This window comes from Oncorhynchus clarkii, chromosome 13 (assembly GCF_045791955.1).
Source record: "Oncorhynchus clarkii lewisi isolate Uvic-CL-2024 chromosome 13, UVic_Ocla_1.0, whole genome shotgun sequence".
In the NCBI taxonomy this organism is placed as follows: domain Eukaryota; kingdom Metazoa; phylum Chordata; class Actinopteri; order Salmoniformes; family Salmonidae; genus Oncorhynchus; species Oncorhynchus clarkii.
Window position 1 is genome coordinate 32,464,425 of NC_092159.1, and position 22,518 is coordinate 32,486,942.

Here is a 22,518-nt window from a genome sequence, read left to right on the forward strand (position 1 = left end):
TTAAACATATATATTGAATCTCCCATTCCCCACAAAAACATTTAAAAAGCTGTTGCATGACAACTTACTGCCTTCCTGAAGACAAACAATTTATAAGAAATGCTTCAGTCTGGTTTTAGACCGGATCATAGTACTGAGACTGCACTCGTGAAGGTGGTAAATTACCTTTTAATGGCATCAGGCTAAGGCTCTGCATCTGCCCTCGTGCTCCTAGACACTTTTGACACAATCGATCACCAAATTGTTTTGGGGAGATTGGAAACCCTAATTGGTCTACACAGACAAGTTCTTGCCTGGTTTAGATCTTATCTGTCGGAAAGATATCGGTTCATCTCTGTGGAGGGTTTGTCCTCCACATCTATTGTAAGTTTCGGTGTCCCTCAAGGTTATGTCATTCGGTTAGTGCTAAACACGGCTGCTAGTATCTTGACTAGAACCCCAACATTTGATTATATTACTCCAGTGCTAGACTCTCTATACTGGCTTCCTGTTAAGGCTAGGGCTGATTTCAAGGTTTTACTGTTAACCTATAAAGCATTACATGGACTTACTCCTCCCTATCTCGCCGATTTGGTCCTGCCATACATACAGTGGGGCAAAAAAGTATTTAGTCAGCCACCAATTGTGCAAGTTCTCCCACTTAAAAAGATGAGAGGCCTGTAATTTTCATCATAGGTATACTTCAACTATGACAGACAATATGAGAAGAAAAAAACCCCAGAAAATCACATTGTAGGATTTTTATGAATTTATTTGCAAATTATGGTGGAAAATAAGTATTTGGTCAATAACAAAAGTTTATCTCAATACTTTGTTATATACTGTTGGCAATGACAGAGGTCAAACATTTTCTGTAAGTCTTCACAAGGTTTTCACACACTGTTGCTGGTATTTTGGCCCATTCTTCCATGCAGATCTCCTCTAGAGCAGTGATGTTTTGGGGCTGTTGCTGGGCAACACGGACTTTCAACTCCCTCCAAAGATTTTCTATGGGGTTGAGATCTGGAGACTGGCTAGGCCACTCCAGGACCTTGAAATGCTTCTTACGAAGCCACTCCTTCGTGGCCCGGGCAGTGTGTTTGGGATCATTGTCATGCTGAAAGACCCAGCCACGTTTCATCTTCAATGCCCTTGCTGATGGAAGGAGGTTTTCACTCAAAATCTCACGATACATGGCCCCATTCATTCTTTCCTTTACACGGATCAGTCGTCCTGGTCCATATGACATTCTCCCAATCTTCTTCTGGATCATCAAATGCTCTCTAGCAAACTTCAGACGGGCCTGGACATGTACTGGCTTAAGCAGGGGAACACGTCTGGCACTGCAGGATTTGAGTCCCTGGCGGCGTAGTGTGTTACTGATAGTAGGTTTTGTTACTTTGGTCCCAGCTCTCTGCAGGTCATTCACTAGGTCCCCCCGTGTGGTTCTGGGATTTTTTTGCTCACCGTTCTTGTGATCATTTTGACCCCACGGGGTGAGATCTTGCGTGGAGCCCCAGATCGAGGGAGATTATCAGTGGTCTTGTATGTCTTCCATTTCCTAATAATTGCTCCCACAGTTGATTTCTTCAAACCAAGCTGCTTACCTATTGCAGATTCAGTCTTCCCAGCCTGGTGCAGGTCTACAATTTCTACAGTTTCTGGTGTCCTTTGACAGCTCTTTGGTCTTGGCCATAGTGGAGTTTGGAGTGTGACTGTTTAAGGTTGTGGACATGTGTCTTTTATACTGATAACAAGTTCAAACAGGTGCCATTAATACAGGTAACAAGTGGAGGACAGAGGAGCCTTTTAAAGAAGAAGTTACAGGTCTGTGAGAGCCAGAAATACTTATTTTCCACCATAATTTGCAAAGAAATTCATTAAAAATCCTACAATGTGATTTTCTGGATTTTTTTTCTAATTTTGTCTGTCATAGTTGAAGTGTACCTATGATGAAAATGACAGGCCTCTCTCATCTTTTTAAGTAGGAGAACTTGCACAATTGGTGGCTGACTCAATACTTTTTTGCCCCACTGTACCTACGCTACGGTAACAAGATGCAACCTTCTTATTGTCCCTAGAATTTCTAAGCAAATAGCTGGAGGCAGGACTTTTTCCTATAGAGCAACATTTTTATGGAATGGTCTGCCTATCCAAATAAAATGTTATTGGTCACTTATACGTATTTATCAGATGTTATTGTGGGTGTAGCGAAATGCTTGTGTTTCTAGCTCCGACAGTGCAGTAATATCTAACAAGTAATATCTTACCATTTCATAACATATACCCAATACTCACAAATCTAAGTAAAGTAATGGGATTAAGAATATATAAATATATGGACGAGCAACGTCAGCGGCATAGACTAAGATTCAGCAGAATAGTTTTGAATATAGTATATACATATGAGATGATTAATGCAAGATATGTAAACATGATTCATGTGAGAGATTAATGTGAGAGGTGCAGACTCGGTCTCAACCTTTAAGCCTATACTGAACATTCATCTCTTCAGTAGTTCCTATGATTGAGTGTCGTCTGGCCCAGGGGTGCGAAGGTGAACGGCAAGGCACTGGAGAGACAAACCACCCTTGCTGTCTCTGCTTGACCGGCACCCCTCTCTCCACTGGGATTCTCTGCCTCTATTACGGGGTCTGAGTCCCAGGCTTACTAGTGCTCTTCCATGCCGTCCCTAGGAGCGGTGCATCACTTGAGGGGGTTGAGTCACTGACATAATCTTCCTGTCCGGTTTTGTGTGGTGAAAGAGATCTTTGTGGGTGGTCTGTAGATATCCCTCTAGCGGTGTAGGGGCTGCACTTTGGGAAGGTGTGTGGGGTTATATCCTGCCTGGTTGGTCCTGTCCGGGGGTATTGTCAGACAGGACCACAGTGCCTCCCGACCCACCCATCTCAGCCTCCAGTATCTAGGCTGCAATAGTGTATGTTCCGGGGGGCTAGGGTCAGTCTGTTATAGCTGGTGTAATTATCCTGTGTTATCTGGTGTCCTGTGTGAATTGAAGTATGCTCCCTGTAATTCTCCCTCTCCTCCTGGAGGACCTGAGCCCTAGGACCATTTCTCAGGACTACCTGGCCTGATGACTCCTGGCTGCCCACAGTCCACCTGTTTGAGCTGCAGCTCCAGTTTCAACTGTTCTGCCTGCGGCTATGGAACGCCTGTTCACCGGGCGTGTTACCATGTCCCGGACCTGCTGTTTTGTCTCGACCTCTCAATCTCTGAATGATCAGCTATGAAAAAACAAACTTACATTTACTCCTGACACCCTCTACAACCACTGTGATTATTACTTGACCCTGCTGGTCATCTATGAACTTTTGAACATCTTGAAGAACAGTCTGGCCTTAATGGCCATGTACTCTTCCACCTGGCACAGGCAGAAGAGGACTGGCCACCCTTCAGAGCCTGGTTCCTCGCTAGGTTTCTTCTGAGTCTCCTGCCTTTCTAGGGAGTTTTTCCTAGCCACCGTGCTTCTACATCTGTATTGCTTGCTGTTTGGGGTTTTAGGCTGGGTTTCTGTATAAGCACTTTGTGACATCTGTTAATGTGAAAAGGGCTTTATAAATACATTTGAATTGAAAAAGAAAACTTTTCTCCACACCTTGTTATTGGATTTTCAACACTGCAGAATTTTTGTTGTTGTTGTAAACTTAAGTTTAGAATTTTATTATTCTTCATATGAAACTCATGAATCCTACCCGAAAGGTCAAATTCATATAGGCTACTTTACTTGCATAAAAAGGTTGAATGGAAATCTGGTTAATGTTAAGCCATTTTGAGGATGCTGGAATTATATTTTGGATGAACATGCTTCTGCCTACTTTTGAAGTAGCCTAATCAGATTTTAAAAAACATGGTTACTGGTTGTGTTTATGCCACATATCAAAAGGTAATAAATAAATTGAAAAAGTAAAAGTATAAATATTTAGGCTATATTGAAGAGTTAGGTTCTAGATGCGCGAGGAATAGCCACTCGGAGTGGAGAGGCGGCAACCCTGTGTTAACCTTTTCTTGAACAACTGGGCCTGCCGGGAGCATACAGTTGAAATCTGAAGTTCACGTACACTTAGGTTGGAGTCATTAAAACTCGTTGTTCAACGACTCCATAAAATTGATGTTAACAAACTAAAGTTTTGGCAAGTAGGTTAGGACATCTACTTTGTGCATGACTCAATTCATTTTTCCAACAATTGTTTACAGACAGATTATTTCACTTCTAATTCACTGTATCACTATTCCAGTGGGTCAGAAGTTTACATACACTAAGTTGACTGTGCCTTTAAACAGCTTGGAATATTCAAGAAAATGATGTCATGTCAATTAGCCTATCAGAATCTTCTAATGCCATCATTTGAGTCAATTTGAGGTGTACCTGTGGATGTATTTCAAGGCCTACCTTCAAACTCACTGCCTCTTTGCTTGACATCATGGGAAAATCAAAAGAAATCAGCCAAGACCTCAGAAAATAAATTGTAGACCTTCACAAGTCTGGTTCATCCTTGGGAGCAATTTCCAAACACCTGAAGGTACCACGTTCATCTGTACAAACAATAGTACGCAAGTGTAAACACCATGGAACCACGCAGCCGTCATACCACTCAGGAAGGAGACGCATTCTGTCTCCTAGAGATGAACGTACTTTGGTGTGAAAAGTGCAAATCAATCCCAGAACAACAGCAAAGGACTTTGTGAAGATGCTGGAGGAATCATGTACTAAAGTATCTACATCCACAGTAAAACGAGTCCTATATCGACATAACCTGAAAGGCCGCTCAGCAAGGAAGAAGCCACTGCTCCAAAACTGCCATTAAAAAAAGCCAGACTACGATTTGCATATGTACATGGGGACAAAGATCATACTTTTTGGAGAAATGTCCTCTGGTCTGATGAAACAAAAATAGAACTGTTTGGCCATAATGACCATCATTATGTTTGGAGGAAAAAGGGTGATGCTTGCATGCCGAAGAACACCATCCCAACCGTGAAACACGGGGGTGCTTTGCTGCAGGAGGGACTGGTGCACTTCACAAAATTGATGGCATCATGAGGAAGGAAAATTATGTGGATATATTGAAGCGAACATCTCAAGACATCAAGTTAAAGCTTGGTCGCAAATGGGTCTTCCAAACGGACAATGACCCCAAGCATACTTCAAAAGTTGTGGCAAAATGGCTGAAGGACAACAAAGTCAAGGTATTGGAGTGGCCATCACAAAGCCCTTGAACTCAATCCCATGGAAAATGTATTGGCAGAACTGAAAAAGCGTGTGTGAGCAAGGAGGCCTTACAAACCTGACTCAGTTACACCAGCTCTGTCAGGAGGAATGGGCCAAAACTCATACAACTTATTGTGGGAAGCTTGTGGAAGGCTACCAGAAATGTTTGACCCAAGTTAAACTATTTAAAGGCAATGCTACCAAATTGAACTTCCGACTTCAACTGAATGTGGCCACATTGTATTTTGGACAACATGGGAGAATGATGATCTGTACACAAGGGCCTTTCTGATTACAAGTGCCCCAGTATCCCAAGTATTAAGTGAAATCAAGCATAGAAAACACTATTGGCATTAATAAAAAAAAAATCCCACGGATTAAGTGGCACGTAAATGTGTCTTTTCTCACAAATTCTGTTCAGCAAGTCTAAAACACTACATATAGGCATACAACTACACATTTTAAAACACAGTTAAATAAAGACAAAATGTCTGTATATTCATAACGTTGAATTAGACCTAAAGAGAGAACACAAATTAAATATAGGCTATCGCATCTATGGTTGTTGCAAAGGCTTGTGCGTAACCAGCCTACTGGTTAAATGGGTATTTTCGAACGAATTAAGCAGCACATAAATGTGTCTGTTCCCATGAATTAAGTAACACAAAAACGCACAACATTTTCTGAAATGATGTACATACACGCACAAATTGAATGTGAGATGTTGGTAACAGACATCGCATTCAGTATCAGAAGGAAAAATGCAGCCAGACTGGCCTGCTACTGTGCCTTTCTAGACCTTCTAAACTGTCAAGAGTAGACCCACAACTTATCCCAATTGAATGAAACATTCAAATTACAGGGCTTTGCGACGTTATTCAAATAAAATTTTCACTGCACTATTTTTAGTTGTTTTATTTAACGTTTATTTCACTAGGCAAGTCAGTTAAGAACAAATTCTTATTTACAATGACGGCCTACCCCGGACGATGCTGGACCAATTGTACGCCGCCCTATTGGACTCCCAATCACAGCCAGATGCGATACAGCCTGGAATCGAATCACTGTAGTGATGCCTCTTGCACTGAGATACAGTGCTTTAGACTGCTGTGCCACTTTGGAGCCCCAAGCCCCACAATGAATGGTGGATAGAGGGTTGGATAGACCGTTAGACTGGTAGACTATACTGACCTGTGGTATAAGGGAAGTACCAAAATACCTTGATATTGGGGAGGCGAATGCAAGCAGACAAGGAAATTTGGCTAGGGTGGAAGAAATTAGAGTGTAAAACTTGCAAAAGTGCAAATGTAAACATGGGGGGAAAAGTATTACCCTCCACTGTGCCCAATAAAAAAACACAACCCTCCTCAAAAAATATAGTTTAACAATCCTCCCCAGTAAATTGCGATCTGACTGTCAGGGAGTGGAATATAACAATAGGAAACTGCTGATGCACAACCAAGATTCGAAATTGTACCCTGTGTTTTCTACTTTTCTAACTCAACTGTAAGTTGAAACGCCAAATGAGCCTCTACATTTTTTATTAAAACAAATTGCTGAGGTCCAGACCTCGGTGTGCTCATATGTGGTTACGGCCCTGCCTGGAACAAAAAGCTGAGGAGCTGTCCAGGTGATTTGTCTCGTACCATTTGTGAACTGTACAATACGACAAAATAAGCCTTAAATCTAACGAAATCGAAATACTTGGCATATTTTGACAGGCACGTTTGCTGGTGTCGAACTTTTGTGACATAATTTTTGGCATTGAACTAAGCCAAGGAAATTAAGTTCACCAACGTGGTCAAACCTGGCTATCCTGTGAACATTGATGTTGTCCGGTAGGTTATAATACTCTGAATGTTTACTAGGAGCGTCATGCCAGACCCAGTTCATTACGTTTCTTCTCAAATCGCTCATAGAAACTATCAAAGTCTAGTCGCTGCCGTTCCAATGCTTTCATTGTGTTGCTGATACGGGTACGGAAGAAACCCATGTTCATCTCTTTGTTCTGCAGAAGACAGAAGAGCGCATCAGTTGAATTGAAAATTCAATCATAGGCCATGGTCAAAAAGCAAACATGGTGGCAGCCTTTAAATGGGTTGTTAACTGTCCATTTTGTTCAGAAAAAGCATGTAATAGTTCCACATCATTGCCACGAAATGCCAACTCCCATTTACCTAGGTAGGCTACCCAAGGTATTAGCATGCAGTATTAATTACATAGACACTTAAAAATCTAACGGTTCTCCTTTACCAGGGCCGGCTCCAGGCATATGCAATCACTTAGGGTCCCTGGCCGCTAAAGTCTATCCGTAAACTGGAAAATGTCTTAAAAGCGATCTGCCTTTGGATGTGAGACAAAGATTTCTCGTGCTTGTTGGGTGCTATAGGCAAATTGTTAAAGTCTCAATAACCGTCTCTTGGTCACACGCTGTCGCTGGTGGAGAATAGCAGGCAGGGGAAGCAGCAGTGTCTACTGCTAGCAGCGCAGCCTCAGAGTCTTTCCATTGATACCACTCAGATTGAAATGGTCCCTTCCTTGGATGTCGGTCCGTCCCTAATCTCAGTGGTGTTAAGTAAAAATAATGTAAAGTATTACTAAAGTAGTTTGGGGTAATCTGTACTTTATTTACATTTTTGACAACTTTTACTTCATTACATTCCTAAAGTAAATAATGTACTTTTTCATAGATTTTCCCTGACTCCCAAAAGTACTCGTTACACTTTGAATGCGTAGCAGGACAGGAAAATGGTCCAATTCACACACTTATCCATAGAACTTCCCTGGTCCTCCCTACTGTATCAAATGTTTAGTTCATAAATTATCTGCATGTTGTAATGTGCCCCTGGCTTAATTTAGGCAATTTGAAATTATTTATACTTGCAATTACATTTACTTTTGATACTTAAGTATATTTAAAACCAAATACTTTGACTTTTACTCAAGTAAGTATTTTACTGGGTGACTTTTACTTGTCATTTTCTATTAAGGTTTCTTTACTTTTACTCAAGTACAAAAACGTTATACTTTTTCCACCACTGCATAAACCAAGGTGTTGGTCTTCCATCCCTTACCGCTTGGAAATCCAACTTTGAAAAAGGTTTCAGAAACAATGTTATCAGTAAAAGGAATGTGACATCAAACAGCTCTGCCCAACCTCCTGTAAAAAATGTAAGCCAACTGAAGCTCATTTACTGCATTTTTATACAACTGACAAACTCAAATGCTATTTGGAGAAGAAAAAAAGAACCCAGTCATTATCACATTGACTGCTGTAGCTTTATCCACCTCAGTCGGTCTACAAACATAGCCTATTAGCTATACAATTAGCCACTACACCAACTCAGCACCGGAATGAAAAAGTAAAATACGTACAGAGGGATCCGATAGCAGAACGTTTTTGCAGCTAATTTCCTGCAATTCTACACATTTTACCTTGACTAGTATATCTGAGGGAGTGACTAACATAATTAAAATGGGGGCTCCGAGACACGAGCATAGCCGCGGGCCTTTACTAGTCCTATACCAATATAGCCAGCCATCTGTAGTGCGGGCAGCGATTCTCAACCAAAATTGAGTGGTGGGAGGTTGAGCAGTATGGAATTATTGAAAAGGAAAAAAAAATCCAGTTAATATGGAGGCAGGTGACCTCAAGGTTAGTGTTAGGCCAGTAACCAAAAAGTTGCTGGTTTGAATACCAGAGCTGACAAAGGTAAAACATCTGTAGAGCATTTGGTTTTCTTGTTACATTTATTACATCAATAGAGCCTTATAGTTTCCCACATTGCATTTTGAAACAAATCCAAACTTTTGATGAATTTTCCACCTGCGCAAGTATTTGGTCACTACTGAGGTGACACACTGAAATATGGGTCCCGAGACCAAAATCACTTAAGAACCACTGCCCTATGGATTACTCAACTTGTCATGCATATTTTCCAGTACCTACAACAGTAAACTCAGCTTTACCAACTCCATCATCCCAGTCACAGATGCCATCACATACACCCTCATTCATCATCACGGTCATCCATGTCACCATTATCAAACAACGGATCTGGTAAATAAAAAAAGAAAGAAATCTTGGCCGTATTTCAATCCAAGGCACTTTATAGAGCAGTGCACTAGGCAGTAGACAAAGCGTCTTTTAAAAAAGGTAATTCACGCACGGGCCAAAATTAGCAGGGATCCATGAATGGAATCACTGCAAACACCTGGGAAACACCTTACATGACACCTTGGTTGGCTGTCCAATTCACTATAACAAACATTGGATTGAATCCTGGCATAAGACTGACAGTTGCACCTGGAGCCCTATGGAAGTCTAACAGAAGACGTGACTGTAAAGTAATAGAACTTATATCTCATGATCTTAGTTAATCCATCTACCACATCACACAGAATGTAATTGTAAACAAATACTATAGCCTCATAACATGGTTAAAACTACACTTTTGATCTCAAGGATGGATGGTCAGTCCTTGCAACCATAGCTCTTTCTATGAATTTGAGAGTTGTTACATTTTTCCAGCCCAATCCCTTTGATGTTTATCAAAACAAAAATGGTTGGGGTACCCATTTCGTTGTTTTTTCAAAATCCCGGATTGCCCCTTTAAAAACAGGGAAAAGAAATGAACCTGCATTCAAATGGGAAACAAAATGTTCTTTATTTACAAAACAACTGATGGTTGCAGTAGGCATTTCCCTAAGAATACAATAGTATTCGAAGGCTGTTCCAAAGCGACTATTAAAAACAAAACAAATGAGACAATAATTTTAACAGTAAATAAAAAGGGGCCCAAAGTGTAATCAAAGCGGTCTCTCCACTTCCGTCACCTGTGCCTTAGATCAGGTCAGCCACTGAGGAGAACAAATGTAATGTTAATGACAGCCATCTAATGTCAACGCCCGTTTTTGTAAAAGAACCCCAGGTCTATACGGCCATAAATCTGTAAACCCAGTATATGGTTGAAACAAAACTGAACACTTACATGTAGTTGCTTGAACCAAAACAGCAATACTAAACATATCAACATTGTCAATTAAATACTCAGACAGAAGATTTACAAATGGTAATTTACCGTTCATTGGCATTTCATCGATCTGTGTGGAATAGTACTGCTCAATGTCACGGAGAATACGGATGTCGTCATTCTTCACAAAGTTAATGGCCACACCCTTGCGGCCGTAACGACCCGATCGGCCAATCCTATGAAGAGAGGAGGTTGAGGGACATAAACACCAGTAAATCTTTGCCCTGACATCCCGATTTTTGCTTGATCCGACTATGCGGGCCAGAAGCTCCTGGAAAGAGATCAGGCAGGTAAAAGAGATCAATGGAATGCAGACCATGGGGGAGCGAAGGGCACTGGATTGGCCTACATTCAACAAATCTGATCTAAGTGGATATGTCAAAACCATCATGATTGATGTACTGTAACAGGACCCGAATGTGGTTACTAAAATCCAATTTGGATATATTTGGCTGTTTTCGCTGCATAACATTTAGACATTTTTCCAAGTTTAGAACAAGTGACTGCTAAATGCTAACTCCTGTTTGTATAATCTGGTAGCATAGCTAGCATACAGAAATCAGTGGTGGTAGTCAGTCATTCTTAACTGTAATGCAGTTGATTGATGACACGAACATGTATTGGGGTTGACATTCAAACAAGCATTAGACATTTTTACCTTAACAGTGTGAAACACACATTAACAGCCTAAATGTAGGCACATTTCGCTGGGGGCAATGGGGAGATTCAGGACAGAGATACAGGTGGGAAAACGGTGCAGCCTCTTTAATGCCATCTTGGCTGAGCTCCTATGTCAATCACCGGGAAACGGACGCCAACATCTGAAGAGGTAAGGTCTTGTCTTTTCGTTTAGCCAGTTGTTCACAACTAGCTGGATGGCTATAGCGATTAGCTTTGTATCACTACGAGTGGTGCGGCGCAGACCAATTTATTGGATGCGTATGACAGCTCCCCAAAGAGCAACTATGAATGCTCTGACTTCTGCGGAGTCCGCATCGCTGTAAACGCTGTACGACCACTACAGATGTCGGATTGACCATAAAAATAGGCTTTTAGTGTCCTGAAAGACTGAACAGAGAAAAAGGTACACAACGTACTTGACCTCTGCCACTCTCTGGGTTTTACTGTGGCACTGGAATGGAACCCACAGCTCAAACTGAGGACTGAGCCAGGTGATTTTCTCGACTTCCGCGTTGTCCGAATAGCCACATTAGAAACTAAGCGATATTAGGTATGCATAGTAGTTCTCTGAGCTGGGCAGCCAGACATACCTGTGGATGTACAGCTCTCTGTTGTTGGGCAGGTCGTAGTTGATGATGAGGGACACCTGGGGCACGTCCAGACCTCGGGCCCACACATCAGTGGAGATAAGCACTCGGCTACGGGGTGGGGGGGGAAGAGGAGATCCACGTTAGGCCAAACCAAGGTCGTATTCACTTGAAACTAAACAGGTTCAAACAGAGAGGGACTATCTGAACTTTGCTAAATGTTTTGCTACGGTGTGCACCAATTAATACGACCCAAGTCCACCCCTGGGAGATTTAAAAGAACAGTAGACATGTTTCCAGGGAGTGAACAGAGAAAAAGCACAAGACATACTGGACCACTGCTACTCTCTGGGTTTTACTGTGGCACAGGAATGGAACAAAGCTCTCACTGAGCCTGGTTACGAACAGTGCAATGAAGAATGTTCATTTAAGTGTTCAGTCCACTAGTACGCTTTATCTAGTGTGGGAACTGTCCGGTATTGTATATGAAAGACAACATTCTCTATCAGGTGGACCAGAAAGAATCCAGGCGATACAGTACATTGTCATATAATAGGATCTAAATGTTCTTCCTGCTAAGAGACTGTTCGACCAACTAAGCTAAGTTAACGTCTCTGGCCATCAAACGAGTCAGATATACATCTAGATGTGCAAATTATTGGTGATTGCACACGGAGAATAAAAAATAAATGTGTAAGTGTAAGACCAGCTTCAACTTTCTCATAGAAATATGACAAAGTAACTACTGACACGAGAGCACATTCACTATTGATAAATATTGACCCAGTGGTCACACACCCAAAATGAAAAAATTAATAAAAAGGTCAATTAACTTATTGAATAGCCTTCAAAGATTGATTGGGATTCTAAAACAGACTATTTCATCATTACCTGGCGCCGGACCGGAACTCTTTCATGATGGACTCCCTCTCCTTCTGGGGCATGTCTCCGTGCATGGAGGAAACAGTGAAGTTGGCCTCCCTCATCTTCTCAGTCAGCCAGTCAACCTATCGCGAGCAGAGCGAGGACAGATAGAGGCTCAGGCCAAACGTATGACAATGCATTTCAGGGATCATGCCAAACATGCTCCCTGAAATACACAATGTAGGGAATAGGGCGCCATTTAGGACACATCCTTTGAGGGGGCTTTATGTTCCTAGAGAGTGAACAGAGAAACAGTACAAGCCCTGCCACTCTCTGGGCTTTAGCGCGGCACTGCAATGAAACACACAGCTCTCACTGAGGACGGAGCCAGGTTACTAACAGTGCAAACAAAGATTATCTCATGACATTCATCGGTGTTCAATGAGAGGTTGAGGAAACACTGGCATTCATTGGTCAAACTAACAATGTCAAAGCATGTTGGCCCTGGGGAGACGGAAGCACGACAAAATAGCTGGGACCGCTTCATTTTTTTCTAACAATGGTGGGCATTTCAAAGAATGCATTTGGTTCTGATACAAAACTGAAAACGATACGCAACATATCTTCACTGCGCTTGACATATTCCACAAGCAAACATCTTCGTGTCGGGACATTTTGACAGTGCTTATAAATTGAACCTGCTAAATAGTTGCATTTAAAAATGTCAAGTACACATTACCGATCGAATACAAACTTTCAATGGAGTACTCCTGCCCATCCTTATTTTTTACCAGTACATATAGGCTAAGGGAGACAGTACTCACTAGGAGGAACTGTCAACAGCTGCCAACAACCCAAGTAGTTCCAGTGAAGTTTCTCCTAAGGCACAGATTTAGGATCAGATTCCCCTCCCTTAATCCCAACTAACTATTATTGGGGAAAATGCAAAACTGACCGAAGATCAGTGTTTAGGGACAACCTCGCAATAAATGTAACTTTGTTTTAGTTGTGTACAGACCTTCCGCTTGGTGTTGCAAAAGATGACAGCCTGTGTGATGGTGAGGGTGTCATACAGATCACACAGGGTGTCAAACTTCCACTCCTCCCTCTCTACTGCCACGAAGAACTGCTTGATGCCCTCTAGAGTCAACTCATCACTGGGATAGGGAAAAGGAAGAGAGGGGTTAACTCAGTATTGGACCTCTTCTGCTGCTAAAGAAAAGGAACACATCTAAATACTTTTTCCAGTGAGTGCAGGTCTTCCTATTCCAGTCAACTCCTTTCTTTCCTTCCATATTTACCTTTATTTAATTTATTTACCTTTATTTAACTAGGCAAGTCAGTTAAGAACAAATTTTTATTTTCAATGACGGCCTAGGAACAGTGGGTTAACTGCCTGTTCAGGGGTAGAAGGACAGATTTGTACCTTGTCAGCTCGGGGGGTTGAACTTGCAACCTTCCGGTTACTAGTCCAATGCTCTAACCACTAGGCTACCCTGCCTTTTCTAAGCAGGGCGCAAAGGCCCCAAAAAGGGTTTTTGTTTCTTGTTCCCAGAGAGCGAACAGAGAAGCGGTACAAGACGTACCGGACCCCTGTCACTCTCTGGGCTTTACTGTGGCACTGGAATGGAACCCACAGCTCACACTGAGGACTGAGCCAGGTTACGAACAGTGCCAAAGGGAAGATTTCCTTGACTCGGCTAAATAATAAATCAGAAATAGTGGTATAGATAAGACGGAGCATTTCTCTTTTCTCTTCTGAAAGGTCCCACAGGAACGGGGGCCTTTTCGATTTAAGCATGGCTGATTCTCTGATGACTATATGAGGTTTATATTCAGACTAAGTACATGTATTCAGACTAAACCGGTCCCAAATCACTCCCAACCCCTCGCCCCTAACCCCTGGATGATTGCAGATGTATAGGGTCTGGATACGTATAAGCAGTTCAGTGGTGGAGCATCCACTATATTGCTTCCACCATCCAGACCTGCAGAAACAAAGGGTTAGGGCCATGGGGTAGGGAGTGATTTAGGACCGGCTGATTTACTTCCCTCCTTGTATACATTACACAATGCTGCCCCCTAGAGTTCGCAACTTGAACAAGTCTTAACACAGCGACCAGGTTGGTTCCACTAGAATAGAAACCAGGGTGGTACTTCCTAATATACAGCCGAGTAACGCTTGACTCACCGTTTGACCAGGATGCGGATGGGGTCGGTCATGAACTTGTTGGTCATCTCCAGGATCTCGTGGGGCAGCGTGGCGCTGATCAGACAGACCTGGGTGGCGGGGGGCAGGTACCGGTACACGTCGTAGATCTGCTCTTTGAAACCTGCCGGACGGGAAAGATATTCCCCCTTCATATTACACTACACTTTCTGGGAAAAGTCGCACAGACCGTCAAAACGACTTTCCTGTGCAAAAGTGTCAGAGACCAAGCATCCCTGCCTGCCGTGGGTTGCAGACAGGGATAGTTGGAAACTAGTTGATGTGTGCAGGGGGAACGACAAAGCAGCCCTGAAACTTATCCTGCTTTACCACCTGACCTCATGTTCTTGTTTTTTGGGCAACAGGAGACCAGAAACACACAATTGGAAGAGGTCTTTCGTTTCATCTTTGTAATGAACAACAACGTGTCTGACTTACCCTTGTTAAGCATTTCATCTGCTTCGTCCAGCACCAGCATCTTGATGGCACGCGTCCTCAAACTCCTCCTGCGGATCATATCTAAAGAACAGAGAGAGCAGTGCCTGCATTATGGAGGGGAATCTTCTCAATTCATACTCTGACTTTGAAGACACAACCTGTGGTGACTACAGGGAGCCCATGACATGATTGTCTACTCGTGCATATTTTCTGGTTATCTTCCTTTGAAATGTTCTGGTCTCAGGTAAATCATGTGAAAAATGTGATTGGGTGGCTGGAGTGGGACCATAAGTCATTGATTTACTATCCTTCTTTCCCCTGTCTGTGTTACATGGAGGGGAGGGGGGGGGGGGGGGGGGTGTCATGTTCCCAGAGAGTGAACAGAGCAACGGTACAAGACGTACTGAACCTCTGCCAATCTCTGGGCTTTACTGTGGCACTGGAATGGAACCCACAGCTCACACTGGAGGACTGAGCCAGGTTACGAACAGTGCAAACACTGATTTTCTTGACTTTACTTTTGTCGTAAGTATGCCTCATTACATAAAGGTACAAACCGTTTCAATGAAGGCAGATCCAGACTAGAGGTCGACCGATTATGATTTTATAAAAAAAAATATTTATTTATAATAATGACAACAATACTGAATGAACACTTATTTTAACTTAATATAATACATCAATCAAATCCATTTAGTCTCAAATAAATAATGAAACATGTTCAATTTGGTTTAAATATGCAAAAAAAGTGTTGAAGAAAGTAAAAGTGCAATATGTGCCATGTAAGAAAGTTAAATGTTAAGTTCCTTGCTCAGAACATGAGAACATGAAAGCTGGTGGTTCCTTTTAACAGGAGTCTTCAATATTCCCAGGTAAGAAGTTTTAGGTTATTATAGGACTATTTCTCTCTATGCGATTTGTATTTCATATACCTTTGACTGTTGGATGTTCTTATACACTTTAGCACTTTAGTATTGCCAGTGTAACAGTATAGCTTCCGTCCCTCTCCTCGGCCCTACCCGGGCTTGAACCAGGAACACATCAACAGCCACCCTTGAAGCATCGTTACCCATCGCTCCACAAAAGCCGTGGCTCCATGTCTCAGAGCGAGTAACGTTTGAAACGCTATTAGTGTGCACCCCGCTAACCAGCTAGCAATTTCACATTGGTTACACCAGCCTAATCTCGGGAGCTGATAGGCTTGAAGTCATAAACAGCTCAATGCTTGAAGCACAGCGAAGAGCTGCTGGCAAAACGCACGAAAGTGCTGTTTGAATGAATGCTTACAGCCTGCTGCTGCCTACCACATCCCAGTCAGACTGATAACACACAGAAACACGAGCTTTTGGTTATTAATATGGTCAAATCTGGAAACTATAATTTCGAAAATAAAACGTTTATTCTTTTAGTGAAATATGGAACCGTTCGTATTTTATCTAATGGGTGGCATCCATAAGTCTAAATATTGCTGTTACATTGCACAACCTTCAATGTTATGTCATAATTATGTACAATACTGACAAATTAATTACGGTCTTTGTTAGGAATAAATTAACTTCACACAGTTCGCAACGAGCCAGGCGGCCCAAACTGCTGCATATACCCTGACTCTGCTTGCACGGAACGCAAGAGAAGTGACACAATTTCCATAGTTATAAGAAATTCATGTTAGCAGGCAATATTAACTAAATATGCAGGTTTAAAAATACATACTTGTGTATTGAGAAAGGCATTGATGTTTATGGTTTGGTACACATTGGTGCAACGACAGTGCCTTTTTCACGAATGCGCTTGTTAAATCATTACCTGTTTGGCGAAGTAGGCTGTGATTCGATGAGAAATTAACAGGCATCGATTATATGCAACGCAGGACTCGCTAGATAAACTAGTAATGTCATCAACCATGTGTAGTTAACTCGTGATTATGCTAAGATTGATTGTTTTTTATTAGATAAGTTTAATGCTAGTTAGCAACGTACCTTGGCTTCTTGCTGCCCTCGCGTAACAGGTAGTCAGCCTGCCACGTGCAATGTGGCAGGTGGTTAGAGCGTTGGACTAGTAACCGGAAGGTTGTAAAAACAAATCCCTGAGCTGACAAGGTAAAAATCTGTCGTTCTGCCCCTGAATAAGGCAGTTAACCCACCGTTCCTAGGCCGCCATTGAAAATAAGAATTTGTTCTTAACAGACTTGCCTAGTTAAATAAAGGTGTAAAATGTTTTTTTTAACTTGAAATCGGCCCTAATTAATCGTCCATTACGATGAATCGGTCGACTTCTAATCCAGACTGAACCCACGAAGTGAAACAGCGAAATTCAGTTTTGATTCCTGTGACAGAATTCTAAGAGATAATAAATATCTAGTCTTCTTAGCTGGGCAGACACAGACGTTCATACCTCTGGATACTAGAAGGTTAGGGTCCAGGGAACTCACCAAACACTCTCCCAGGGGTCCCTGCTACTACATGCTGGCCATAGTCCAGTTTGCGGATGTCCTCACCCACGTTTGTCCCTCCGATGCAGGAATGACACTGGACGTTCATGTAGTCACCTAGGGCCAGGAGCACCTAGAAAGGGGTGAAGTGATTTTAACATCTGAATAATAGGAGACAATGGTTGATCCAAATGGTCTACTCTTCTACCGGAATGTGCACTTGCACACTCCCCGTCACAGATTTAACAATGGTGGAAACTCCCTCCAGCCAAGGCTTTCACCAATTCAAACCTTTGCCAATGTTCTGATCTGGGCCGTGTTCAGTCGGCAAACAACAGGAGAAAATGTTTTGAAACAGAAAGGTACAATCTAAACATATCAAATAAACACTTGTTCCCATTTTCCGTTGCACAGCGTTCTGATGAATGAACAGGACCCCGAACCTGCCCAATAGAAACACTTTACATTTTGCTACTGTGTGTCCTACTGAACACAAACAACCCTCATCTCCCAAAGCAGTTTTCCCCAGTCCATCAGAAGACACTTGATATTCAGTCACATACCTTCTGTATCTGTCCAGCTAACTCTCTGGTGGGAGCCAGGATCAGTGCTTGGGTTTCACGCACCTGTGACAAAACCAACAACAAAAAAATCACTTTGCTCACATTGTCCAAACTCCACATATTCAAAGCGAGAGAAAATTTCACAAAATGTTAGATGATCCAAAACTGCCATGTGATGATAACGGTACCTACAACAGGGCTTGTATTCATGTAGCCTCAAAGTAAGAGTGCTGATCTAGGATCTCGTCCTACACGTTGATATAAAATGATATAAAAGGAAAAACTGGTATTAGATCAGCACTCCTACTCTGAGACGCTGGATACGGGCCCTAGTCTGCACATAACCTTACTCAAATACCTGAATGTCAAGACACTGCAGCACTGATACGCAAAATGTGGCAGTCTTTCCTGTTCCTGACTGAGACCTAAAGAAAGGTGTTGAAGAACAGAGAAAGATGGTAATTCAACAGCCATGATAAACATTTGAACAATGGCCTTGGGGAGTATTTATCATTAGGTTGGAAACTGTTTACTCCAAATTAGTGACGCACCGACATTAATTTTTTGACCGATACCGATATTTTTCCATGGCAAAAAACAAACAAACAATACCCGATATTTAACAGCCTTTTAAGCATTCTAGTGCAGTTAAATAGTTAACACAGACACACAGCGGTCTAAGGCAATGCATCTCAGTGCAAGAGACGTCACTGCAGTCCCTGGGTCGAATCGAGGCGGTATCACATCCGGCCGTGATTGAGAGTCCCATAGGGCAGCGCGCAATTAACCCAGTGTCGTCTGGGGTAGGCCGTCATTGTAAATAAGAATTTATTCTTAACTGACTTGCCTAGTTAATTAAAGGTTATACACACCACACTGACCAAAAAGTTATTTTGTTGGCATTTACATATGCCCCCATTATCAGCAAAACATAATCAAAAACCTATTTCGCTCACTTACTTGGTGTTCCAATGTTCATTTGTTTAGTCGTTTCATTCTCAACCAGGACTTTGCGTGTTAAAAAAGATACACCTGTCAATTAAGCTTGTTGACCAATCAGGACCTGAATGACTGCACGTTACATAATTTAACAAGTTAATATGTCACAACGATTAATCGATACGTATGCTATGATGCTGGTAAAGTTGTCTCGCGCACCTACAATGCTGGTCATAAAAAAAACAGCTAGCTAGCTCATGGATGCAAACAATGTTCTTCCCCAAAATATAGCAAAACAACAATCTGTTTCAGTAGCTATAGTTAGCTAGCTAACTATATAGCTAGGTGTCATCTAAAATAACCCTGATTTATAAGACAGGTCTTATTTGATTAATGGTGTTCTGGCCCATCTATGTGAAGCTAGCCACAATAAGGATTAGCCACAATGGTGGACTTTGCAGTTAACCTTCAAAATAAAAGTGTGTCATCGACAGGGATTCAAATGCATACAAATAGTAGAATTATGCCATAATTGAATAGATCATGCTGAACGAACGAGGTTGGAATGTTATATAAAATCAACAAAATACAATAATTTGTTAGTTTGACAAAAACCTGTTGAAATCACACTGGATGTATTATACTTTAGAACTGCATTGGGGCATACTTATTTCACTGTACAGCCTTATCTATGGATTGTGGATCAATGACATGGGGTATCAGTCTTCTTAGTGACACCCAGAGAACATTAGAATCATAGCTCTTATTGCGGGACTCTGAAACAAATTAATTGAGACACATTTATTATTGTCTACCTATGTGTATTGAGCACTATTCCCCAGGAAAAACAATACTGCCATGATGTTTTGGAGTCTGATAACACTGAGGAGAACGTTGGGAAAAATATCTTAGGTATTGAGTAGACCGTTAGCCCATTTCATTGATCCCAAATCCTTAGGTAAAGCTGTACAGTGCAATATGAATGTCAATACATACAATAGGCTGACTGGGGAGGTGACTTCAGTCACAGTCCCGCGATAAGAGCTACAATGCTAATATTTGCGTAAACTCTTCACAGCTGTGTGAAACTTGCATGTGAAAAGCTTATTTAACGTATGAAATAGTGCGATTGTCAAATAGTGTCATGTGACACACAAAGACCGAAACGGCATTTCATAGTATATCGTGAAGCTAATAGCAGTTACGCTATTACTGTGCAACTCAGGTAGGGCAACAGCTGAACAATATAGCGCACTTGGTAACAGTGTGTACCGGTGCTCGACCGCAAAAGCCAACATCACCCACGACAAGAGAACGGTTGATTGTGAAGGGCAATGAATTCAATTATCTTGGCGTTAATGGATTTAGCCTTTGAATCGTTCTTACTTTTTCAAATGACTGCTCGACTTGTTGACTGCTCGATCCACTCAGCAGACATTGTGGGCAAGGTTAGGAATGCTGTGTTGCTGGTGTATCGCAACATTTTACGTGGCGTCATTACATCATCACGTTATTATAGGTCAGCTTTGACATCGTTTTTTTTATGTCGCCGTTAAACTACACATCAGCAGATACCGTTGTTGACTTTTTTAGCTGATATTGGCAGATTCCGATAGGTTCACCAATATATTGTGCATCCCTACTCCAAAATGTAAAAATGTTGTTTCTACTGGACCAATTCAGGTAGCCCACATGCCGCCCCCCCCTATTTGATTCTTAAAGCAAACGGTTCCCATTGCAAAAGACAAAACAGAATCCGACCAATGAATACACCCCTGGTGAATAGACAAAGTTCCAAACATTTAAGTATATTGTGTGGCTCTGGACATTGTATTTCTCCAGCGTAAACAGTCATTACTTACTGTGCAATGACATCTCTACCCTTGATGATCTGTTTAATTGCTCTTTGTTGGATTGCGGAAGGCTTCTCGAATCCTGAGAATAAGAAATAAAAGGTGGTTAATTATGTAGGCCCATGATACTCTTTTCAGTGAACACTACATACATAGTTCCATGAACACTACATACTATTCATGTAATCCTTTGAGCAACTGGAAAATATAGCTGGTAGTACTGAATACTTTTCCAGTTGTGCAGACTGTTCGTGTCAAATGTTATTATCAGTGGCTAGAACAGATGGCGGCACATGCAGAGCAAAATGCTCACACAAAAATATTAATCGACAAGTGAGGAAAATGCAACATGTACTAAATACTAAAGGAGGTGGGGCATGCTAGTTAGCTAACATTAGCTAGGTAGCGAGTTAGCTATGTTCAATGAAACGAATTATTAACTAGGTAACGTTAGTTGGCTAACGCTAACTAATGAAAAACAAATACAACAGTCAGGCTTTTTTCATCCAACACTCGCAGTATGTGTTGGTTCTGAGTGTGCAACTGAATCATGAAGTACAGAAAATGTGTTCAAATAACTAGCTGCCTATATGGGCCCACTGTCCCAAACAAACCCCCGGCCCTACCGTATGCGTATATCCCACGGAGGAGATCCTCTCGTAGGCCCATCGTGTCGAAAGTAGGAGTAACATCGACCTCCTCGCTGGTCTCAAACTCGATCTTGGTCATGTCTTCCTCCTTCAACAGACGCCTCGTGCGCGGTACGGTGGCTACTTCCATGGCTTTTGTGAGCGTTTTCACAAAATACGAATGAAATCAACAACTTCACCAGCTCGAGTTCTGCTGCGGTAGGTAGAAAAAAGACAGCCGCATGTGTCGCTCTAGTGACGCCAAAAGCAAGAGACGAGAATTTGCATGACGTGTTCTGTGTCGTCACCATAGAGATCCGATTAAAGGTGTAACAAGGATAAACCACGATAGATCACAGCTTGTTGTTTTCAATGGAAACAATGAGTCATAGTGGGCAGAACAAACAAGGAGGTGGGCAGAGCCAAGCACGCGCTAGTGATATTCTATTGGCGCGTTCTAGTATCTGCATATTTCCGTTAAAAAGGAAGGCCTACTCTGTGACGAGGGAATTCAGTTAAGAACAAATTATTATTTAAAATGACGGACGACGCTTTGCCAGTTGTGCGTGCCCCATGGGACTCCCAATCACGGCCTGTTGTTGTACAGCCTGGATTTGAACCAGGGTGTCTGTAGTGACACCTCCAGCACTGAGATGCAGTGTCTTAAAACCGCTTTGCCACTTGGGAGCCCCAATAACTCATTCTAAACAGCGCAACTTTATTATTTTGGATAAAGTCTACAAAACTTAGTCCATTCTGTTCATAACATATTGTAATGACCTTTCAAATCAAATCAAATTTTATTTGTCACATACACATGGTTAGCAGATGTTAATGCGAGTGTAGCGAAATGCTTGTGCTTCTAGTTCCGACAATGCAGTAATAATCAACAAGTAATCTAGCTAACAATTCCAAAACTACTACCTTACAAGTGTAAGGGGATAAAGAATATGTACATAAAGATATATGAATGAGTGATGGTACAGAGCGGCATAGGCAAGATACAGTAGATGGTATTGAGTGCAGTATATACATATGAGATGAGTATGTAAACAAAGTGGCATAGTTAAATTGGCTAGTGA

At 41.9% G+C, this 22,518-nt stretch overlaps 1 protein-coding gene and 2 non-coding genes across 3 annotated transcripts; all 3 read right to left on the reverse strand.

The window, feature by feature from the left end:
• Positions 1–9,857: 9,857 nt before the first annotated feature.
• Positions 9,858–21,708, reverse strand: LOC139364536 (eukaryotic initiation factor 4A-III). Its single transcript, XM_071101342.1, has 12 exons — positions 21,434–21,708; positions 20,817–20,889; positions 18,374–18,440; positions 18,016–18,078; positions 17,453–17,585; positions 15,022–15,102; positions 14,566–14,707; positions 13,393–13,531; positions 12,402–12,517; positions 11,514–11,621; positions 10,291–10,418; positions 9,858–10,069 (listed from the first exon to the last, which is right to left on the reverse strand). Exons 1-12 carry the CDS (start codon positions 21,585–21,587, stop codon positions 10,053–10,055), a joined length of 1,221 nt encoding a protein of 406 aa, XP_070957443.1. The 5' UTR covers positions 21,588–21,708; the 3' UTR covers positions 9,858–10,052.
• LOC139365361 (small nucleolar RNA SNORA54) lies at positions 13,918–14,051 on the reverse strand. Its single transcript, XR_011626646.1, has one exon. It is a non-coding gene; the product is annotated as a small nucleolar RNA SNORA54 (small nucleolar RNA).
• LOC139365358 (small nucleolar RNA SNORA54) lies at positions 15,383–15,517 on the reverse strand. The gene has a single exon (XR_011626643.1). It is a non-coding gene; the product is annotated as a small nucleolar RNA SNORA54 (small nucleolar RNA).
• Positions 21,709–22,518: the final 810 nt, after the last annotated feature.